Source organism: Desmodus rotundus, chromosome 5 (assembly GCF_022682495.2).
Source record: "Desmodus rotundus isolate HL8 chromosome 5, HLdesRot8A.1, whole genome shotgun sequence".
NCBI lineage: Eukaryota > Metazoa > Chordata > Mammalia > Chiroptera > Phyllostomidae > Desmodus > Desmodus rotundus.
The window spans coordinates 23,040,377-23,064,073 of record NC_071391.1 but is presented as its reverse complement, the minus strand read 5'-3'; the positions used below and the strand labels follow the sequence as shown (position 1 = coordinate 23,064,073).

The window sequence follows — 23,697 nt, the reverse complement described above, 5'->3', positions numbered from 1 at the left end:
TTTCATGTACTTGCTTATCTTTGCAGAAATGGCTATTCAAATCCTTTGCCCATTTTTTAATTGGGTCATTTCTCCTTTTCTTGAGTTTTAGGCGGTTTTTCGTGTATTCTAGATATTAAACCCATATATAGAGAGAGAGAGAGTGGTACCTCAGTACTCATTGTTAATTCATTCCGGAACTTGTAACAAGTGCCGAAACTGACGAGTACTGAATAATAAAGCATTTTCTTCTCCTGTGGAGCAGTGTTGTGACTCATACAAGTTCTAGCAAGTGTAACGAGTCCCAAGCAAGTGCCAAGTGCTGAAACATTTTTTTCTTGTCAAAATGTGGTAAGTACAGGGTTTGATGAGTTCTGAAGCTGATGAGTACTGAGGTATAACTGTATATGATTTTAAAATATTTTGTTCCATTTTGTAGGCTGACATTTCACTTTTTTGATAACATCCTTTAATGCACAAGAGTTTGAAATTCTAATGAAGCCAAATATAGTTTTTTCTACTGCTCATGCTTTCTGTGTCATATTTAGAATTCATTGCCAAATCCAAGATCATGAAGATTTACTACTACATTTTGTTGTAAGGTTTTATAGTTCGCTCGTACATTTTGGTCATACATGTTTACAGTATAAAAACTAACATTTATTAATAACATCACCGTTCTCACTGATGAAGTCTTTAAGTATTGGGACATTGTCAAGCTCACAGTGGTAGGTATGCTTTCCAGAATTCTAATTTTCACTTAAAATTTCAAATTTTATTATTTGCAACCAATACCATTGTCTTCCTTGAGTAACATTAATTTCATTAATTTTTAAGAAAATGTTTGCTAAGTACCTAAGTCTGAGTAGTCATTCAGTCATTCTGTCTGTCATTCTTTCAGATAAAAATGGTGTCCCATGGGGGAAAGTGTCTACGTTATTTTGTAACTCAAACAGTTGCTTGGATGGTCTTCCTGCACATTACCATCATATTCATAGCAGAAATGGTTTATATACACCTCTTATTTCATTACACTGCATATTACTCTTAAGAATATTGTTACTACTCAAGAGGAAAGACATAATACAATTAATTTTTACTGCTTTATCATGGACTAGTACATGACGCTGGCTTTTTTCCCCCCTCAAATTCATGGCAGTGAGATGACAAAGTCATGGCAAATATATGGCTGCTAGACAGTTGACGCCACTCCCTTAACTCATGCTAAGTAAGGCACCAGCAGTTATACCCCACATTTCCGAGTGTCAGCAGAGTAGAAAAGGTACTTAACATCTTAATATTATGAAAACAATTTTGACATTAGAGATCCCTGAAAGGGTCTTGGGGAAGGCCCCAAGGATTCTTTGGACCACACTTTAAGAACTATTGTTAAAATCTGTGATAATGGTTATACATTGGAATAGGAAAAACTCAAAATTGAGATACTTCTAATCTTGGAGTTCTTGCCATTGAATTTTCAGAGAAATTTCCTCTAAGCAAAGGCTATGCTTTTTTACATTAAAAAAGTCTTTTAAATATGTCTTGGCCCTAGTCTAGAATTATTTTTTTTTTAAGGTTTTATTTACCTTTTTGTAGAGAGAGGAGAAGAGAGGGAGAAGGAGAGGGAGAGAAACATCGATGTGCAGTTGCCTCTTGTGCGCCCCCTTTTGGCCATCAACCCAGGCATGTGCCCTGATTGGGAATCAAACTGGTGACCCTTTGGTTTGCAGGCTGGTGCTCAATCTACAGAGCCACACCAGTCAGGGCCCCTAGTCTAGAATTTTATAGTAATATAAGTGTGGAGATGAAAAGAAGAGATATCTGTTAACTCATCCACTGGATGTCTTACATTTTCTTTATTACTTAAATACCACCATTCTAGAGTAGCACAACCTAGCACCTGATGTCCGTGGTGGGCCCGGGGCAGACAAATAGGGTCCAATGAGGCTGATGTTTCCACTTCAGTCACCTTGGAACCTTCTGTAAAGTATAGTATTTAAGCTTCATTGCAACTACTTCCCCCTACCAAAAAACTATGTTTTATTTAGTCTAACAATCTGGGGGTGGTTTGTTTCGTTTTGTTTTGTTTCGCTTTAAAAGCTCTACAGTGATTGAGATGTGGAAACCATGTTTGAGAGTTTTTCACCTGGGTGATTTTAGGGCAGAGTGTGAGAACCCTAACTTGAGAAATTTTATCTACAACCTTTCTTTTGCTTATAGGGTCTCGTTACAGAGAAATGTGCTTTAAATTTGTGAGGAAGGAATACTTAATATTTCATCTTTTCTCCCTCCCAGAATTTGATCCTCCAGCTCCCTTTGTCACTCGTTTTTTGAACACAAGAGCAATGAAGGAAACCTTTAAGAGTTACATGGAATTGCTTGTTAGCATTGCCTTGGACCCTGACACAATGCAAGCCTTAGAGAAGAGCAATGGTACAGTCTGCTAAGTAGTACTTTCTTGGGTAGTACTTTCTGGATCTTTTATTGTCTTTTAGTTATGTGTTTAATATATGTTCTTTTTAAATACATACCTATACTTTCAGTTAACAAATCCATGATATGTATATATATTCTATAAAATGGTAATTTCTTTCCATGAATTGTCTGGAGATTTCAACAACTTAATATTGGATGTATTTTTATTGATTTCTACTCATGGGGGAATTAAGCAACTACCCAATGGTTTCTTTCAATTTTAGAGTCTTTATCATCCTTATAATATTTCACTAAAGGCCTGTATTACATGAAAGATCCAGATATCAATATATTCTGTTTTCAAATAACTGGAAAGATGAATCAAATAATAATGGTATAAAAATAAAATTATATATCTGTGTCCAGTAAAAGATACCTAACAGAGTAATTATTTTCTAATATATTAATAGTAAAATATATACATTGGGTTATATTGTTTAATATTATTTCTTTATATTCTTACTTTAGTATTTTTTTTCTTGTAGTAAAATAGACATGAAATTGTCAGCATAAGAAACATTTAAACGTGTAGAGAATTTTTGGTTAGTTTATTTGAGCTAAACTGACAACAATTGCTGGGAAGCAAAAGCTCAACAAGTTGAGATAATGCTACAGAGAATGGCAGTTTTGCACCTTAGTTTATACATTACAATCAAAAGAGGCGGGGTGAGTGGGTTATGTGAAATCCATTGCCAGTAGATTAGGGAGGCGGGAGTAAGCAAAGTGCGGAAACCTGGGATTGGATAAAAAAAATAAAATGATAGACACTCTTACACAAGTGGGTACAGGACAGATAATAGTCAGCAATTAGCATGATAACAGTAACGATGAAGGGATTTTTGGTCTCCCCTTGATGCCAGCTTATGCTTTGAGGGGTCTAAAAAAAGGAAATACGACATTTGAAAAGTATGTTGTCATAGATGCAAAAAGACAACAAGACAGGCTCAGTTAAGGTAAAGACTAACCTTTGTCAGGCAAAAATTCTGCCTGGGACATTGCCTACCCACCAAGAAATGCTTTTAGTTAGAAAGTTTTAATTTGAGACCATCCTGTGTGGTTACTTTAAGTGTCTTAGTTTGAGAGGCCTCCAAGCAGGCCTCCCCTCAGCTTGTCAGGCTTATTAGTATATGGCTCCTTTTTTCCCCCACATCCCCTTTTCCTTGTAAATCAACCCAAAAAATGCACTGATGACCAACCTTTTGGTTGGGTAACAGGGTCCATTTTGCTAGGAAGGCCTGTTCCTAGGAAGTTTCAGTGTCAGTGTTTGTCTTATTGAGTGAGGGACCTTTGGGAATGGGGCAAGACTATAACCTTGGCTGGAAGTCTTGGCCAAAGTTTTTCCAAAGTGAAAGGCAGGTAAATGGGAAGCAGTCAGGTCTTATGGGCCTTTATTAAGAAAAACTCTGGATCATTCCTAACTTGAGTTATCACAATTCAGATCTTGTTGCCTGTCTCATTTTTTAATATTTTATATCTAGTATACCATTCACTTACAGTTTAAGGGCACACCATACACCTTTTCAGTTCTCATAATCTGACCATGAGATGGGTTTTTATTTATTCTAGACCATTTACTTCCCAAAGGTACAGTTATTAATTTGATTTCCAATAGTTGTGTAATTGGAAGCTGTAACCTTAAGTTTTAATTAGAGCCAAGGCTATAAGAAAACAATGGTTTAAATTATAATTACCATTTAAAAATCTCACAGGCCAGGTTAACAGGAAGAGTTTTGTAAGTATATTTTTCTGTGCCTCAGCAGCAGTTACAGATGGCCATGTTTTTAGAGTCATGTCAGCTCTTATTTGAAGTAACAGTAGAATTTGGTGGGTTGCGGGGGAGGCACATTTAGGACACACTTTTTTTTTTTTAACCGTTACAAATATACACATCAGACTCCCGGTCAAAATGGTGGCATAGGTAAACACAGCTTGCCTCCTCACACAACCACATCAAAATTACAGCTAGGCTATAGAAAACAATATTCAGAGCCCTTATAAACGGAACTAAATGGAGGTCCTACAACTACGGAATTGGAGAAACCACATCGAAACTTGTAGGAGGGTCTGGTCCCACACCTGTATATGGCAGATAAAAATCGGGAGGGCTGTCTCTGGAGCCAGGGGTCCCAGCCCCACAACAGGCTGCTAAGGCCATGGTTACAGTGCCAGGAAGATAAGTCCTGTGACTTCTGGCTGTAAAAACCAGCAGGGATTGAGGCTTTGGAATATAGGAAATGCTGGAATCCCAGGCAGTTCCTCTTAAAGGGCCTCCATACAGACTTGCCCAGATTTACTTCCTTTGAGCCCTAGCACTGGGGCAGCAGCTTGAAAGGCATCAAACATATACAGGGAAGAAATGAATTGTCTGGCATCATGGTGAGAGATGGGTAGCTTTCTCCCAGACAGATGTGCTGGCAGAGACCATTGTTTTTTTCCTGAGCCCTCCCACCACAGAGCCAGCAAAAGGGTGCCATATCTGAGACTCCATCAACCTGGGTCACACTGCTTTCCCCAACCCAGTGATTTCCCTGAGGCCCTGCCCCACCCTACTTTCAGACCCACCCAAGTGGTTTCCAGTGGCTTTTCTATATAAATGGCTTGTCTTGGCTCATGCTTCAGATTTTCCTAAATTATTTCAAATAAGCAGCATTTGGCTTCAGTGAGCCCCATACCTCTCACTAAGTTGCCCCAGGCCTGGCACTAGCAGTGGAGGGCTGTGGTCAACAGCTTGTCCTCTACGGGGAACCTCTAAGCCCAGCACAAGTAGCAGCCATCTGCAGATTGCTTTGTAGCTCATGTTGTGTGACCACAGACAGAACACAGGTGGTAGCTGACCTTGGATGTGCCAACAGCAATCAAGGCTCAACTTCATACAACAGGAGGCTGTACACAGCCCACACAGTGGGCATAACTTGAGTGCCCAGCTTGGGTACTAGGGGAGGCTGGGTCACTGGACACCTACTATATCACACCTGGAAAACACAGTAGCTCCACTTAATACCTAAAAACAAACACAGGTAGGCTGCCAAAATGAGGAGACAAACATGGCCCAAATGAAAGAACAACAAAACTCCAGAGAAAGAACTAAACAAAATGGAGACGAGCAATCTACTAGATGCAGAGTTCTAAACATTGGTAATAAGTATGTTGAAGGACCTTAGTGAGTACCTCAACAGCACAAAAAAGATGCAGTCAGAAACGAAGGATGCACCAATTAAAGAACAATTTACAGGGAATCAGCAGTAGAGTGGATGAAGCCAAGAATCAAATCAGCAATTTGGAACATAAGGAGGCAAAAAACAACCAATTAGAACAGCAAGAAAAAAAATCCCTCTCCTCTACCTGCCCCCGCCAAAAAAAAATGAGGATAGTGTAAAGAGCCTCTGGGACAACTTCAAGTTGTATCATAAGGATGCTGTAAAGAGAAGAAAAAGAGCAAGAAATTGGAAACCTGTTTGAAAAAATAATGAAAGAAAAATTCCCTAATTTGGTGAAGGAAATAGACATACAAGTCCAGGAAGCACAGAGAGTCCCAAAGATGATGGACCCAAAGAGGCCACTCCAACACACATAATTAAAATGTCAAAGATTAAATACAAAGAGAGGGAGAATCTTAAAAGCAGTTATCTACAAGGGAGCCACCATATAAGACTGTCAGCTGATTTCTCAAAAGAAACTTCAGGGAAGAAGGGATTGGCAAGAATTATTCAAAGTCATGCAAAACAGAGCCCTACAGCCAAGATTGCCCTACCCAGCACAGCTTATCATTTAGAATCGAAGGGCATATAAAGAGCTTCACAGATTAGGAAAAGCTAGAAGAGTTCATCGTCACCAAACCTGTATTACATGAAATGTTAAAGGGTCTTCTTTAAGAAGAACAAAAATAATGAACAATAAATACCTATCTATCAACAATTGAATCTAAAAAACAAAATAAGCAGAACAGAACCCTGGCTGGTGTTGCTCAGTGGATTGAGTGCCAGCCAGCAAACAAAGGGTCACCAGTTCAATGCCTGGTCAGAGCACATGCCTGGTTTGTGAGCCAGGTCCTTGGTTCGGGCATGTGAGGGGCAACCTTTTGATGTGTCTCATACGTTGATCTCTCTCTCCCTCTCTTTCTTCCTCCTATCCCATCTATCTAAAAATAAATAAAATTTTTTTTTCAAAAGCAGAACAGAAACAATCATAGATACAGAGAATGTTATGATGGTTGCCAGATGGGAGGGGGGTTGGGGGTATGGGTGAAAAGGGTGAAGGGATTAAAAACTACAAACTGGTAGTTACAGAACAGTCATGGGAATATAAAGTACAGCACAGGGAATAGAGTAGCCAGAGAACACATATGCAAGACTCAGGGACAACAGTGTGGGGATTGTCTGAGGGAGCGGGGGTGGGGACTGGGTAGAGGGGTCAAAGGGCAAAAATTTGGGACAACTGTAATATAACCAAAATAATATAATTAAAAATATACATCTGTTTTTACAGTAGCACTTCTAAATTTCAAAACAGAAACCTTACAAGAGTAGTATTGATAACACAAAAGTTATTTACATACCTTTAACAAATAACACTTGGGCTGTATATATAATATAAAGTTTGATAAAAGTCTAAGGAACAAACAAATACAATTATTATCAATATTAGGAGACAGTTAAAGACAAAGAAACATGTAACATTAATTTGTAGGTACACAGGCCTTGATGTTTTGGGATAGTTGTCTCTGGGGTCAGTGGCTTTTGTTCCTGGGAAGCCTTTGATCTGCATTGTAGGCGGAGACAAGTATCAGAGACAAGCAAAAACCCTTTTGTGATTAGGCCCCTTCCAACAATGTTAGATAGTCTTTAATGTTTTTTTTTCAACGGACAAAAATCTTAAGGTTATAAATTGTGGTTTTTGAAGTCTTCATCTCCCAGGAGTGTATTGAGAAATATTATTAATTTATTAGTCCTTAGAAGATGGTTAATGAGCCCTTAAGAAATACAAGATATCTCCTTTTATAAAGCTGATTTTATATGTCCCTTTAACTAGATTTATAAGGTGGCTACTGACTCTTTTCACAAGGAGAAAGGTTTATTATTGACTTCAGGTTGAGGAGCACTGTGAGGAGAGCTTCTGGCCAAGGGAGGTTCGAAGTCTCTGAATATTTATCTAGTTGAGTTTTTATTGTGTTATTTGTATGTTTTACCAATCCAGAGAATTGGTGATAGGCATAATTAAAATGCTATAGAATAGGCCAAATATTGTGAATGGATTGTATTGTTTAAGTAAAGGAGTCCCTCAGTCATCAACTTACAGGGAATTCCCTAATTTGGAATTGATTCATTAAAAAAAAAATAATTAAAGGTATTGTTCTGTAAGGGAATGCCTCAACCCATACAAAATCGTAACTAATACTATTTTTTCATTCTTGAGATGGTGGCATTTGGATAAAATCCAATTACCTTATCTGAAATGGATCTAAAGGAAGTCAGAAATGTTCTTGGGACCAGTGAAATAATTTTGGGGAGACATTTTGTGTATTTTATGAGCTATAGGTTTTCAGTAATAATATTAACGCTATGAAGTCACCCTTTAGGATACTAATTTGAGCTCCTACATGTTAAAAGTACGGTATAGGTAATTAAGCTTCTATAGGTAAGATTGGTTTCTGACTCTGGAACAAAGGTTTCTTTTGTTGCCATATTTTGTTTTCTTTTGCAGTTATCCACTGAAATTATAAAAGAGAGGTGTGTTTTCCTTTTTTTTTTTCTTTTTTTTTTTCAATTAGTAAGAAGGAGCATTCTCAGGACTGCATAATTTGGCTGTTTAATGCCGTCTGTCTAGCTGCAGCATCAGCTAAATTTCCTTTTGCTTTCATGACGGCAGCTGCAGAAAGCCCTGAAATTTTGATAATTGCCAATTGTGTTAATTTCTCTGTAACATCTAATAATTCTGCAACACTTTCTTTATGGGCTGCCCTGAGAAAATTAAGAAGACTTGCTGCTTTAACAATATTTTCAAATTGTGAGCTACATCAAAGGCATAGCTATTGTCAGTGTAAATACTGGCTATTTGATCTTCAGCCAATTGAGAAACTTAATTAGGCTTACTGGGCAGGTTTTATTTAGGTAAATAAGAATTATTATGCCCATCATGGAACTTAATGTATTTACAGCTCAGTAACATTCCTGTTTATTTTTTCAAAGATGCATCTGTAAACTGAATTAAATCAGCATTATTAAGGAGTTTCCTGTAAACCATTCCTAGGAACAAAAAGGTGGTCTGGTCAATTTGATTTTAAGAAGACATATAGGGACTGGGCCATTAATAAAAATTTGGAATCCAACTGTGAATATCCAGTCAAAACTGAGGAATCTTCTAAGCTGTTTTCTTGTTTTTGAAAGAGGAAAACATATGATTCCTTTGAGGCTTTCAGTAGTCCATCTTTAGGTAGTACATAACCAAAAGTATTCTACCTCCGGCAAACAGAATCGCATATCCTTTTGGGAGTCTAGTGATTTCCTAGACCATAAATTAAATCTTTCACATACTGGATTAGAATGGAATTTCTAGGAAATTTAACATTATTTAAATTAGCTTTTAGTATTTAAGACAATAAGTGGGACCAAGTCCCCTATATGTCTGGGGCAATACTGTCAAGTGAATCTGTAATCTTCCCAGGTAAAAGCAAAGAGGTATACAATCAGAACAGTTATTTTTACTTTGGCAAAGCTTCCCGAGTAACTTCACGCTTCTCAAAAAGTTTTCTTTTATAAGAAGAGGATAAATTCTTGAGTATTTTAGGGCCCACGGGAATGACTCAAAGTTATTTCTTGGTTAAAAACTTCTCTTAAAATTTAAACTTTGGGAAAGTTTGTCAAATATACTTAACTAAAAGACCATCACATACACCTTTTTGTAATTCCAGGTAAAACAAAAACATTTTATGGTAATAACTCTAAAACACATTAATCAAACTTACAGTGGTTTCAATATTAAATATTTTGTCCACACCACAGGATCCTGCTTTATTTACATAAGTGTTTACCATAATTTCTTTAGGCCAATAAAATATCATACCCTGGCAATGCCATCCAGACGCAGGGCGGGTGGAGCACAGCACATGATATACAGGTGAACATGTATTACATCAAGACTATACACATAATCTGCCTTACTGATTTTTTGTAGAGAAGGCAAGAGCAACTTTAGCGGCTTTAAGGCTTTAGCTTAAGGATACAAAGTTTTCACAAACTCCTAAAACTTTCACAACCTTCTATTAATTAATACTTGTGCAGCTTTCACATTTTTATAAACCTTATCCATTCAGAAATAAGTATCTTTAGAACTCACTTTCTTCCTTTTCCCTGAAGAATGTTCCATTTTATGCCTTCTATTATCAAAACCAATGTCTTTCCAACATAATTTGAATTCTTAACTTTTAGAAACCCCTATTTCCAATAAGGACCAAAATTAAGCAGTCAGTATTCCCTAGGTTGACTTTTATGAACACAAAACCTATAGAAACAGGTTCCTCTATTGGCGAATAAGCTTACTTTCAAGAAACACACCCCTAACAATGACATTTATTAACAAGACATTAACAGCTTCAAATCCAGTCCACAGCCTCCTTGCAATAAAAGCCAAAAGCAGGGGAACCCAAGACTTGTCTAGCAATCAGTGTCTCAGCATTTCAAAAATGTCTATATACCAAATAACTTTAATCAAAATTCACTAATTTAGCCCTAGCTTGTGTGGCTCAGTGGATGGAGCACCAGCCTGTGAACCAAAGGGTCACCGGTTCAATTTCCAGTCAGGGCACATGTCTGGGTTGTGGGCCAGGTCCCCAATGGGGGGCATGCGCAAGGCAACCACACATTGATGTTTCCCTCTCTCCCTCCCTTCCCCTCTAAAAAGTGAATAAATAAAAAATCTTTTTTTAAAAAGAGGTTCCATTAAAAAAAATAACTAATTTAGAAAGGAATAGCTGAAATAATTTGATTTGATTGGATATAGCTAAGGTATTTTCCCTACCTTTTGATAAGATTTACCTTCCAAACATTTGCATTTTAAGAGGTGGTCCAGATCAGAGTTCTTGGAGACCAAGGATTTACATTTCAAAGACAGACTTTGGTATCATATCAGAGTCTTGCAGGGGAGGAATAAAGGGGTGGCATTTTTAGCTTCAGAAGCTGCTTTTAGCTCTGAGACCGTCTCTAAAATTTCTTAACTTTTTAAAAGAATTTAACTGTGCTTCTTTGAGAACATTCCAATTTACAAATCAAGATATGCTTCCCATTCATTCAGTTTAATTTTAGAGCCAGAATTTTTCTAATTTTGCATGCAAAAAATTAATTTAGCATCAAAAGAAAGCTGCTTATTGGCCATCTTAAATTTATATCATTTCTAATAGTTAATCTTCCCATTTCTGTAATGCACTTGCACATCAAGGCATCCTATGAGGAATGTTAATGAGGACCAGGGTCTGGGATTTTCTGGCCTCGGAAGCACAATTTCCCATCTTAAATTTTAGTTTTATTTTGGGATCTGTAGAGTCTGCACGTCAGACTGTCAGAAAGCAATTCCAATTGAAAAGCCAAAGTTAAAACCAGCCACCCATTTTTCCCTCTAGTCCCACTGTAACGTGAGTTCTGTCACCCCTTAATGTTAGTTCCACCACATGGATTTAAAAAGACAGCTCAAATAAAGTCAGGCTCTCACACCTTAAAACAGTGAAGTACAGAATTCCAACTGAAACTCACCCAGGTTCACCCTTTGCAAAACGAGCTGGTGAGGCACAGTAAGCCTCTGCGGGTCTCCAGTGAGAGTGTGGGTCTGCAAGGTGATCCTGGTTGGGCTTTGGAATCCTGCCAACTACACCAAGTAAATGCCATTCTAAGAAACATTCAAACCTGTGAAGCATTTTTGGTTAGTTTATTTGAGCCAAACTGACAATTGCTGGGAAGCAAAACCTCAACAGGTTGAGATAATGCTACAGAAAATGGCAGATTTGCATCTCAGTTTATACATTACAATCAAAAGAGGTGGGGTAAGTGGGTTACGTGAAATCCAATGGCGATAGATTAGAAAAGCAGAAGGAAGCAAAGGGGAGGGAGAGGAACCTCTGGGATTGGATAAAAAGTAAAATCAGACACTTTTACATAGGTGGGTACAGGACAGATAATAGTCAACAATTAACAAGATAATAACAATGAGGGGATTTGTGGTCACCTCTGTGGTTGAGGGGTCCAGAAAAGAAATTTGACATTCCAGAGGTATGTTGTCCCAGATGCAAAAAAACAGCAGACAGGCTCGATTAAGGTAAAGACTGACCTTTGTTAGGGAAAAATAACGGCTCATGTGTTTTTCCCCTAACAAAATACGGACACCAGCCATGAACTCCTTTGTGTTAGAAAGTTTTCATTTCAAATCAAAAACTACTGGATATGGACTTCCGGCCAAGAAGGAGGTGTAGGTAGACACACTGTGACTCCTTGAACAACCAAAAGAAGGAAAACAACAAATTTAAAAACAAAAACAACCAGAACTGCCAGAAAATCAAACTGTATGGAAGTTTGACAACCAAGGAGTTAAAGAAGAAACACTCACCCGGACCAGTAGGAGGGGTAGATACGGGCAGCCAGGGCGGTACCACAGGTCCTGCATTCACGTGCACACAAACCAGGAGGAACAGCTGGGGACCGAGAGAGACTGCAAACCAGGGTTCCAGGGTTCCAGCGTGGCAAAATAAAGCCTAAAACCTCTGATTGAAAACACCTGTAGGGGTTGAGGCAGCAGTGGCAGAAACTCCCAGCCTCACAGTAGAGTTTGTTGGAGAGACCCACAGGGGCCTAGAGCGTGCACAAGCCCACTTGGGAATCAGCACCAGAGGGGCCCAGTTTGATTATGGAAAGTAGAGGAAGTGATTGAGAACTGGCAGAGAGCAGAGCAAGCGGCACTGTTCCCTCTCTGACCCCTCCTCCACATACAGCACTAGCACGCAGCCACCTGTGTTGCCCCACCCTGCTGAACACCTAAGGCTCTGCCCTTTACTACATAACTGGTGTGGGGAGACAAAAAAAAAAAAAAGGCCCAAATGAAAGAATAGATCAAAGCTCCAGAAAAAATACAACTAAGTAACAAAGAGATAGCCAACCTATCAGATGCATAGTTCAAAACACTGGTAATCAGGATGCTCACAGAATTGGTTAAGTAGGGTCGCAAAATAGAGGAAAAAGTGAAGGCTATGCTAAGTGAAATAAAGGAAAATGTACAGGAAACCAACAGTGTCAGGAAGGAAACTGGGACTCAAATCAATGGTGTGGACCAGAAGGAAGAAAGAAACATTTAACCAGAACAGAATGAAGAAGCAAGAATTCAAAACAAAAAATGAGGAGAGGCTTAGGAACCACGTTCCAACATCTGAATCATAGGGGTGCCAGAAAGAGAAGGGGAAGAGCAAGAAATTGAAAACTTATTTGAAAACATAATGAAGGAAAACTTCCCTAATCTGGCAAATGAAATAGACTTCCAAGAAGTCCAGGAGGCTCAGAGTCCCAAAGAAGTTAGACACAAGGAAGCTCACACCAAGGCACATCATCATTACATTACCCAAGATTAAAGATAAGGAGAGAATCTTAAAAGCAGCAAGAGGAAAGGAGACAGTTACCTACAAAGGAGTTCCCATAAGACTGTCAGCTGATTTCTCAAAAGAAACCTTGCAGGCAGAAAGGGGATGGCAAGAAGTATTCCAAGTCATGAAAGGCAAGTAATTAGAGTAACCTTGGATCCTACATCCAAGATTACTCTATCCAGCAAAGCTATCATTTAGAATGGAAAGGCAGATAAAGTGCTTCCCAGATAAGGTCAAGTTAAAGGAGTTCATCATCACCAAGCCCTTATGTATGAAATGTTAAAGGGACTTACCTAAGAAAAAGACGATGGTCAAAAACATGAACCCTAAAATGACGACAAACTCAGTTATTAACAACCAACCCTAAAACAAAAACAAAACAAACTAAGCAAACAACTAGAACAGGAATAGAATCGGAGAAATGGAGATCACATGGAGGGTTATCAGCGGGGGAGAGGGAGGGGGGAATGGGGAAAATGTACAGAGAATAAGTAGCACAAATGGTAGGTAGAAAACAGACAGGGAGAGGGTAAGAATAGTATAGGAAATGTAGAAGCCCAAGAACTTATATGTATGACCCATGGACATGAACTGAAGCAGGGGAATGTGGGTGGGAGGGGGTGTGCAGGGTGGAGGGGACTAAAGGGAGGGAAATGGGACAACTGTAATAGCATAATCAATAAAATACATATTTTTAAAAAGTTTTAATTTCAGACCTGTGTGGTTACTTTCAGTCTCTGAGTTTGAAAGGCTGCCATGAAGGCCTCCCCTGCCTCCCCTGAGCTTGTCAGGTTTAGAATGTGGCCCCTTTTCTTCTACAAATTGATAAATGAGATAAACTGGTAATTCACATAGCTAATATTGCTTACTAATGTTTAGCCTTCAGCTACTTTAGCGTTCACCAGGGACAACTGAAAGAAGGAATGAAAGGGTCAAGGAGCCAGTTTTCATTATCCTTACATCAAAATGAATCGAACTGGTGTAAGATCAAAGGACAGTAACAATATATTTCAACAGCAATGCCTAGTAATATATATTGTTTTATTATTTCCACATACTTTGACATGTGATATTCCTTTCCCATCCCAGAACAACTTGGACATCCATTTTGATGGATGAAGACAGTGAGGCTGTGAAGCTTGGAGGTTAAGTGAATTGCCTAAGGGCCCACAACTTGCAAGTAGCAGAGAAAGGATTAAAATCCAAGGTCTTACAATTTCTGGTGCATTCCTTTTCTGACCATATAGTCAGAGACAGTAATCTGTACCTCAGTCATTTTAGAGTCAGGTAGAGCTGGAAGAGATTTAGAGATTACCTAGTCTGAAATACTTATTTTGTAGACTAAGGTTGAAAGAGATTAAGTGTATTTTTTAAAGTTACAGAACAAGTTAGTGGTAGATGAGCAATGATTAAAACCCAATAGTTAATTCCCCAGGTTGTTGTTTTTGTCATTAATTGTTTTTCTCTCTCAGTCAAAACTCCTTGCATCATAAAATTCATCTCTTAGCAGTGGTCATTTCTGGACAGTTGTGTTTTAAATGTTTTCTGATTTTTTCTCCATTTCATGTAAAGGGGAAAGATTTTAACGGTTATATTTTAAAATAATCCACCAATGTTTGAAACTTGTTTTTGTGGAATGTAATTCTTAGAGTGTTTGAATAGAACTAATCACTACTAGAACGATAAAAGACAACTATCAGGTGTGTTATAGTGTTGCCATAGCAAGTCTTCCTCACTAAAGTCTTTGTCCAATTCTAGGAAGTGTTCTTTCACTGGTTACTTTGCTAGTGTTTGTATTCCAAATACATAAAGAGTGGTTTTATTCAGCTCTGAAATTAGTAACTAGATCCTGAGGCTTATGTATACATTTTTAGAAAGGTTGTTAAAGCTAATTAGTGTTATAAAACACGTCCCTTAGAAATTGTTTAGTAACCGAAAATATTTAATATAGCACCAAAAGTAATTAACTTACACTCCAAGGTGCTTTCCTTAAAAGACCTTTAAGTTTCAAAGGGGTAAAAAAGGAAGCAAAAAGTTTGGGGTTGGAATCTTTGTTTTACTTTTACTCTCTCCTTTTCTAAAATAGCTATGTTGACTCCTGTGTTCTTGAAACTGGATTTTGATCATTTTTTCCCCTACTTTCCCACAAACTAGTGATTTAAGAATATCAGATAAAATTTTATAAAGTTTTACAAATTTATAATGGTTGTAATACTATTGTTGTTCAGATGGTAACGGAGGTCTGGAGGAATTAGCTTGCCATCAGTCAGTTTTGGTGGCAGAGACAGGGTTAAAACTTAGGACTTTGGATTCTGTCATGTTACTTCATTCTCATTTAGCTATTGTAAATCTATTTTTTAAGTTAGCTTTTGTTCTGAAAACTTCATGTCCTATTTTTTTAAAGCAGTACTTTATATAACCCAGTGAATTTAATGTCTTAATATATTAATGTTTTGAGAAAAGGTGGGTTTTAACAAGTTTTTGTGTTGATAGTTTATCCTGTTACAATAAATTTTTATCTTGTTTTAGATGAGTTACTTTTGCCTCATATGAAAAAAATAGATAGCATGCTGAATGATAACCGCAAGAGACTTCTTTTGAATCTTCATTTGGATCAGCCATTCAAGGTATTTTCTTCAGATTATTTATTAGCAAACTCAGTGGCAATCACAGTCTTAAATAGGAAGGAAAATTTATGAAAGTTCTTTTCCATTTAATAAAATTTCTTAACCAATAAAAATTTGATTTTTATTCATTATGAGTCTTTTTAGCTTGTCTTTTTTATTAAGCACATTCTTAATCTTTGCTTTTCTCTGCTTACATTCATTTTTCAGGCTTTTACATTCATGTAGTATTCCTTCTATAATAGTTCTCAAATGTTTTCAAAAATCCTTCCTTTAAACTGCCTCTGTATTTCAGTCTTTTTACTTTTAAACCTTTTCAAGTTTTTCATATTTGATCTATAATTAGAATTGGCCACTTAGTACAGTTATCAAAATTCCCTTTACTTGCCTGATTTACCCAATCAATATCTGAGGGAAAATTAATCCTCACATAATGGTAGGAGATTACATATAATTGTATCTGTTAATATATCTTGCCACTACAAATTGTTTTTGGTATTATCAGAAATACAAAATGACAGTAAGCTAAATCTAAACTCAGAAAACTTATCACAGAAGCCACTTAGTTATAAAAAATGTAGCTTTTCTCATTCGGAGTATAATATATAACATTTAGAAGCATTTGAGTCTATCTACTTGGGGAAATTTTCTTTATACATTTGTATAGCTTTTCTTTTTATTAGTAGAGTTTATTTTTTAGAGAAGTTTCAGATTCACAGCAAACTTAAATTCCCATATGCTCCGGTCCCCACACATGAACAACCTCCCCAGCTACCATCTCCCCCCAGCACGGTGCGTTTCCCAGGACCAGTGAACCTGCACTGACACAGCATTCTAACCCGAAGTCCGCAGTTTACATTACAGTGTTGTACATTCATGGGCTGGACAAATGTATAAGACATGAGTCTATTATAGTATTTTGTTAGAGTAGTTTCACCGCCCTAAAAGTCCTCTGTGCTCTGTCTCTTCCCCCCGCCCTCTGGCAACCAGTGATCTTTCTACTATCTCCATTGTTTTACCTTTTCCAGAATGTCATATAGTTGAAACCATACAGTATGTAGCCTTTTAAAATTGGCTTCTTTCACTTAGTAATATGCATTTAAGGTACTGCCAGGTCTTTCAGTAGCTTGATAGTTCAGTTCTTGTTAGCACTGAATAATGTTCCATTGTCTGAATGTACCGGTTTATTCACCTACTGAAGGATATCTTGGTTGCTTCCTAATCCTGGCAATCATCCATAAAGCTGCTGTATACACCCGTGTACAGGATTTTGTGTGGACTTAAGTCTCAACTCCTTTGGGTAATATGTGTAGCTTTTTCACATCCCTATTTTACCTGAACACCACATGAAAGTGAAAATTTACTTCATTTTAGCTAGATGAAAATTAAGGCTCTGAGACTGAGTTCCAAGTGAATCGGCACCAAACTCTCCTAGTAGTCCTGTGTTCTTCACTGACATGCACTTGCAGAGAAAAAAAATGTCAGAAGCTGGTAAGAAAGCCATTACTAAGAATTCGTTTACTGACTCCTAGTCAAGTATTTTCCACTTAACTGCTACCTTCAAATACCATGTTTTCAGCTGGTCCGATGGTAGTAGATTATCAGAACTCAACTGAAGTTAGTGTCAAATACCATGTTTTCTAGAGACAAGAGAATGTTATTAGATGTGTATTTTCTAAAGATTTATTAAATCTTCATAATGACCAGTTTTGGCTATTTTTAAAATGTCAAACCAGGTCTCCAATACCTTGTATTAAAATAAAGTCAGCACTTGGAATTTTATAGATTCAGTAGATATTGATAGCTTATGCAATAGTTTATGACGAGCAAGTGAAAAATTAGTTTTCGTATTCTTTTCACAGAAAAAACACAAAATTTATATTTTTTAAGTTATAGTTAATTTTGATAATTTTCATTTATAGCACTCTGCATTTCCGAGCTACAATAGACACACAGTTCTGAGTTAGAATGATTTGATGTAAAATACTACAAACAGGGGGTTGTCTTAAGTACCACTCCCTGTGATGATACTGTTAATTTTAGGAATCCTAAAAGCCATTTGAAGTCAATGATCTATCTATTTTCTTCTGAAACCCATGTACTTCCAATCATCTTTAGCATCTTACACTTTTTAGAAAGATCATTGAATTTTTCTTCTTTCATCTCCACTGACCTAGTGCAGAAACCTTTTTTTTTCTGTCTTTAAATTCCATTTGTTGTAAAAAGTAGGTCAAGCCTGAGTATGTTTTACATGGAAAGCACCAGAATATATAATAAAAGAACAAATAATCTAAGAAAATGAAGCTAGAAATTAATGATAACTCACTCTGGTAGGAAATGCCAAAAATTTTATTGTGTCTATTAGATGATACTTCACTCCTATACTTGTATCTAAAAACATTAGGTTATCTGTTTAAAAATGCACTGTTGTTGGCATCCCAATACCAGGTGCTTGGGACCTCGTGTGGGGTTTGAAAAAGAGCTTATCAAATGCAAACTACATTTTGTATAATAAATATAATGGGGGAAAATAAATATCGCGGGAGCCCTTGAGCCCTTCTAGTATCAAATATTCAGTAAATAATACTAGTAGCTCAATTTTTAATACTATTCAAACTAGTTAAGTTTAGCTACACATAGCATTCAGTTATAGTTTGTAGCTTTTCCCGTCAGTACGATTTGCCTAGTAGGTAAGGGCATAAATATGCCAGTGGCTTTTGGAAGAATGGACTGGAATTGGTTCTGCCATCTGGCTTCTAAATTGTCAGTGGTAACTACTATATCATTGTGGTCAAAGAACTCATCAAACTCTTGTTTTACACTCTCATTTCACAACTGCTTTTCCTATAGTCAAAAGAAGCAAGAGACGAACCCAGAGGGACATTACAATGCTTGTTTCCCTCTGTTCTCACCGTGATCCCGGGCTTGGCCGAGTTTCAGAGCATTAACAGTGGTTCAACTGATAGGGTTTTGAAGAAACTTAAATAGATTTACAATGCCTCAACTTAGTTTCTTGACTTTAAGATGGTGTAAAAGTTATGAATTTAGTGGAAGCCATACTCCGAGTTTTAAATTTTGATCGTGGGCTACAACATGCAGGGAGCCACAGCTCCCAATCAAACACATGATCACGAGGGTAAACAACAATGCTCCGTATTGTAGTATTAAACACATTTTTCACTCAACGGTATTTACAGCTTAGCATGGGTTTGTCAGAACATAACCCCATCAGAAGTTAGAAGCATCCGTATATGTCCCTCTTTCCCCTACCTTGAATCCAAAAAGGCTTTATTTCAAAAAAATTTATGCCTCATTTAGGAGTTCCCCGTGTCACGTGCTATTGCTTAAAGCGTGTTTTAAGGTTGACCCAGATTCAAGGGATGAAGAAATAGATTCCGCATTTTTTCATTGAGGTATAATTGCATATAACATTATATTAGCTTCAGGCACATAACAGTGATTTAATATTTGTATATATTACAAAATGATCACAGTAAGTCTAGTTACATTCCCATCTTGATGGGAGGAACTACAAAGAATTTGGCCATGTTTAACACCCCACTTGTGTGTATTTGTATGTTGTATATATTTACCACACCCTATTAGTGCCCCCCACATATATTTGTGTGTATGTACACATTTCTATGTTTTTGGTTTTTGTTTCCTTTATTTTTTGTTTACACTATTAGTGTTGTCCCTGCTTTTTTCCCCTTTTTCCACCTATACCCAGTCCCCCGCCCAACTCCCTCAAACTATGTATCTATGTTTTTTGAAATAAAATCTGAATAGCTGGAAGTAGTATAGATTAGTTTTTTTCTAATATCAATTATTTTTGCTTTATTTTAAAGAATGCTTTGGAAAGTTTTCCTGAACTAACAATAATCACTCGAGACTCTAAAGCAAAAAGTGGGGGATCTACTATTTCTAAAATCAAAATGAATGGCAAAGCTTATAATAAGAAAACTCTAAGGACTTCTAAAACAGCCACTAAATCGGCACAAGTAAGTATATATTCATTGATGTAATTGTACTTCTTCTGGTTGTTAATATAATTCCTACTTAAAATATTGTAAAAAGCAAATGTTTTACTATACTGTTGTTAAATGTGAATTTTTCTCAGGTAGGAATGAGCAGCTCTGGCCTAAGGAGCAGATATTCAGTAAGTGCTCATAAATTTTTTAAATAGGCAAAGCAAGGGATTATCCCATGCTTGTATTTATATTTTTATATAGTTTCTGTCATCGGGTAGAAATGCATACATATAAATGAGCATGCATACATTCCATAAGATTCAATGTTAATTACATATCTGTAAAATTATTAAAATAGGAATTCATTCATTTTCAAGCATGGTCTAAATTAATACCTTTTCAGAAAAAGAAGAGATTCATTCATTCTTTCCAGAAACATTTTTTAAGTGCCTATAATATGTCAAATACAGTTCTAAATACTAGGAATATAACAGTAAAAAATGGTCAAAGTTCTCTGCCCTCATGTAATTTATATTGGAGTGTGGTGTATATAATAGAAAGATATCCAAGTTTTAGTTAGATTAAAAAAAGTTATAAAAATATAACCACAGAAGAGTATGTATAGTATGATACCTTTCCATTACAAAATTAGGTTAATATGTGTTATACATGGGGAAAACATGGAAAAATATATAATATTCTGTTAACTTTGTTTATCTCTGAACCAAGAAATTATAGGATTCTTTAACTTTATAAATCATCTTACATGTATGCTGTTTAAACTTTTCTATAATGGTTAAATATTTTTGAATAGTATATATTTATATTCAGGAAAAAGTGAAGATTTTAAAATGCAATTTAAATTCTTATTTTAAATTAAGTCTCTTATTAATAGTAGCTTATTAATACAGGCTAATATCTGGCCATACAAGTCACTTTTAAGATTTCCATTGAGACTTTGGTCTAGTATTTTCTTAAAAGTATTCTTAGCTAAGATGCTCCATGAAATAAATATATCTATAAACTGTTTTCTTATTATAGGAGTTTGCTGTTGATCCAGAGAAAATACAGTTATATTCTTTGTATCATTCACTCCATCATTATAAGTACCACGTTTACCTGATATGTAAAGATGAGGTAATTATTTTTTCATTTATTTTTTAAAACTAAGGTATGTTTTTCCAAACTTTAAGGAGACTGTGGCTATATTATTTTATTTAAGATTTTATTAATTTATTTATAGAGAGAGGGGAAAGGAGGGAGAAAGAGAGAGACAGAAACATTGTTGTGTGAGACATACATCAATCGGCCTGCAACCCACGTATGTGCCCTGACCAGGAATCAAACCAGTGACGCTTTGGTTTGCAGGCCAGCACTCAATCCACTGAGCCACAGCAGCCAGGGCTGTAGCTACAGTACTTTTTAACGTGTCAAAGAGAATTGTTTAAAAGTGTTATGTGTCGCCCTGGCTGGGTAGCTTGGTTGGTTAGAGTGTCATCCTGATACACCAAGGTTGTGATTCTATCCCCAGTCAGGGCACATACAAGTATTAACCAATAAATGCATAAATAAGTGGCATAACAAATTGTTTCTCTCTCTCTCTCTCTCCCTCCCTCCCTCCTCCATCCCTTCCTCTCTCTCTCTCCCCTTCTTCCCCTCTCTCTTCCCCTCTCTCTATATCAGTAAAATAATTTTCACAACTATAAATAAAAATGCATGTGTCTATATTCTCCTGTAAATACTGTAAGTAGTGACTACAAGAAGATTTTTCTGAGTCTCTCTGTTATTTATGTGCTCAGATTAATCTAAGGCTCACCACCTCTCACATGAGCTATAAGTGGCAATGTTTTCAAGTTGTTAGTGCTTGCTTTACATTGCCATAATAAATGGAACTTTATTATATTTTCTTCCCTCATCATGTATGATGATCCTATTTTCATTCACTTTAGTCACTGCTGGTATATCACCATCTTCCTTATCACTAAATTGGCCCTACCCCACTTATAGAGAAATGGGATTTCTGTGCCTTGGCATTAAGAAATGATGGTTAAAATTTAGTTGTTGTTTTTACAGAGTATCATAATTTAAGTTGCTCAGAAATTGTGTATGACAATAATACCACTTTGTGGTATTTAAATGGTTGTAGACCGTACTACCTTTTTTGACCAGCACTATCAGTTTTTTAATTAAAATGGGTTAAGTTTACGCAAAGCTATGCCGGATGTATTTGATAACGATCTGTTCTTGAAAGATGTTCATAAATCTAACCTTTATTTAGCAAAGAAAAAAGCAAAGGTGGCCATGCAAAATATGTTGACTGTTTTTACAGCGCTCTGAAGTGAAGAACTGACCCCAGATTTTGTCATTCTGCTTTTAACACAATTGAAAGGAATTGAGAAAGTTCAAACCACTTTTCCTAGCCTTCTTCCTTGCCCCCATGGGGCCAAAAATGATAGGATTAGATTTCATCCAGTTTTAATATGAAATAATTTTTCTCCCCATGGATGGATTTTTTTTTCGAAGATCAGTACTACTTGTCCTCTTTTCATTCAGGCTATAGAAACAGCAAGCCCTTATGGAGAGCTTATAAAGTGACAGGTATAAGCTAATGTGGCAATTCTCTTTATTTTAGATCTCCTCTGTGCAGAAAAAAAATGAAGATTTAGGACAGGAAGAAATTGTTCAACTTTGTATGAAAAATGTAAAATGGGTGGAAGACCTATTTGAAAAGTTTGGAGAACTTCTAAATCATGTACAGCAGAAATGTTCCTAACATTTCCACAAAAATCCCGTCTATTTTATAGCACTAAAGAAATGGTGGAGGGTCTAGGGCCTCAGATAATCAAACGTCAAGCAGTGGCCTCCTGCAGGCACACCTGCTCCGTCCCTGGAACTTGCTTGCTTGACCTCTCCTGAAGGATAGCGGTGCTGCCGAGGAAGTCAGTCCTTCGGAAATGGACCTACATCCCACTGCATTTTTATCCTAATGAATAATTTTTCTATTTTGTAATCCATTGGGTAATTGAGTTTTATTTTCACAAATGTTTTTTGACAAATGATGAAGCATGCACTAAATATAATTTTTCTTTATTACTAGAGAGATAACACTTAAGTAGCTTGATTATTTTTTCCTGACTGTGACTAAACACCAGAATGAAAGAAAGGTGGCAGAAATCATGTTTGTATTCCTGTCTGGCCACAAAATGGAAAGTATTGTACATTATATAAACAGATCTGGTGTGCTGTGACATTCTGTACGAGAGTATCATCAATTTAAAGTATAAAATTCAGAAACTGCATTCTGCTTTATGAACTCCTTTTACTCTTAACATGTTCAGGAAACTGGATATGGAATTGGTGCAATTCTAGAACTGCTTTTTGTGTCAAATTATATTGTGATGAGAGAAACAATGACATACTATTTTCCCTATCTGAAAGAAAAGTATTTTCCTTTATACTGTTTTTCCTTTGGAAAATTTTTCAAGTGTACATTTTATTTCGCTAATAGTTGTATTTTTCACAAGGAAAATGTGATTACAATTATGTTTGATGTATCTGTACTACACTTTTCATTATTTTCAGTAAATCTTATTTAGTTATATATTGAATTTCTGTTGTGAATTCTATCTTGAGGTAACCACTTTTGTTCATACAGATTTGCTTCAGTGTTATCCAGAATATGCATTCAGTACTAGACTTAGCTTAGCTTTATAATGGGGTTGTGTTAGACACTGCTGTGATTTTCTGATTCATGAAAATAAATTTATTAAACTAGCACTTGATTAACTGATTTGTTGAAACAAAAATCTAACCACATTATACATTTTAAAGAGTAAAATTTATAACTAGACTACATGCAGTGTTAAACACAGCTTACCCGACTTTTAGAACTGGAAGTGGTAGAGCTCTCCTTTCGGTGCCTTTCCGACCTTTATACATGCTATCATAGCTTTCTTCAGTGTGCTGGCTAGCGTGTCAAGTACTTCGGCTGAGACAGTGAATGTATTACGTTCAACATGACCTTGTGTTTCCTTTG

At 36.6% G+C, this 23,697-nt stretch overlaps 1 protein-coding gene across 6 annotated transcripts in view; it reads left to right on the top strand.

Moving 5' to 3' along the window:
- Positions 1 to 23,262, top strand: part of QSER1 (glutamine and serine rich 1) — a 67,304-nt gene extending 44,042 nt beyond the window's left edge. For 3 of the 6 annotated variants that reach the window (XM_024558645.4, XM_045194305.3, XM_045194304.3), the window contains 6 exons: positions 2,275 to 2,412; positions 15,596 to 15,693; positions 19,539 to 19,691; positions 19,811 to 19,849; positions 20,703 to 20,798; positions 22,294 to 23,262. In XM_024558645.4, coding sequence (XP_024414413.2) covers positions 2,275 to 2,412; positions 15,596 to 15,693; positions 19,539 to 19,691; positions 19,811 to 19,849; positions 20,703 to 20,798; positions 22,294 to 22,434 — 665 coding nt within the window. In that variant the 3' untranslated portion in view covers positions 22,435 to 23,262. The remainder of the gene's footprint in view (positions 1 to 2,274; positions 2,413 to 15,595; positions 15,694 to 19,538; positions 19,692 to 19,810; positions 19,850 to 20,702; positions 20,799 to 22,293) is intronic. The other 3 variants (XM_053924047.2, XM_053924046.2, XM_053924048.2) reach the window with 3 other exon arrangements.
- The last annotated feature ends 435 nt before the right edge of the window (positions 23,263 to 23,697 follow it).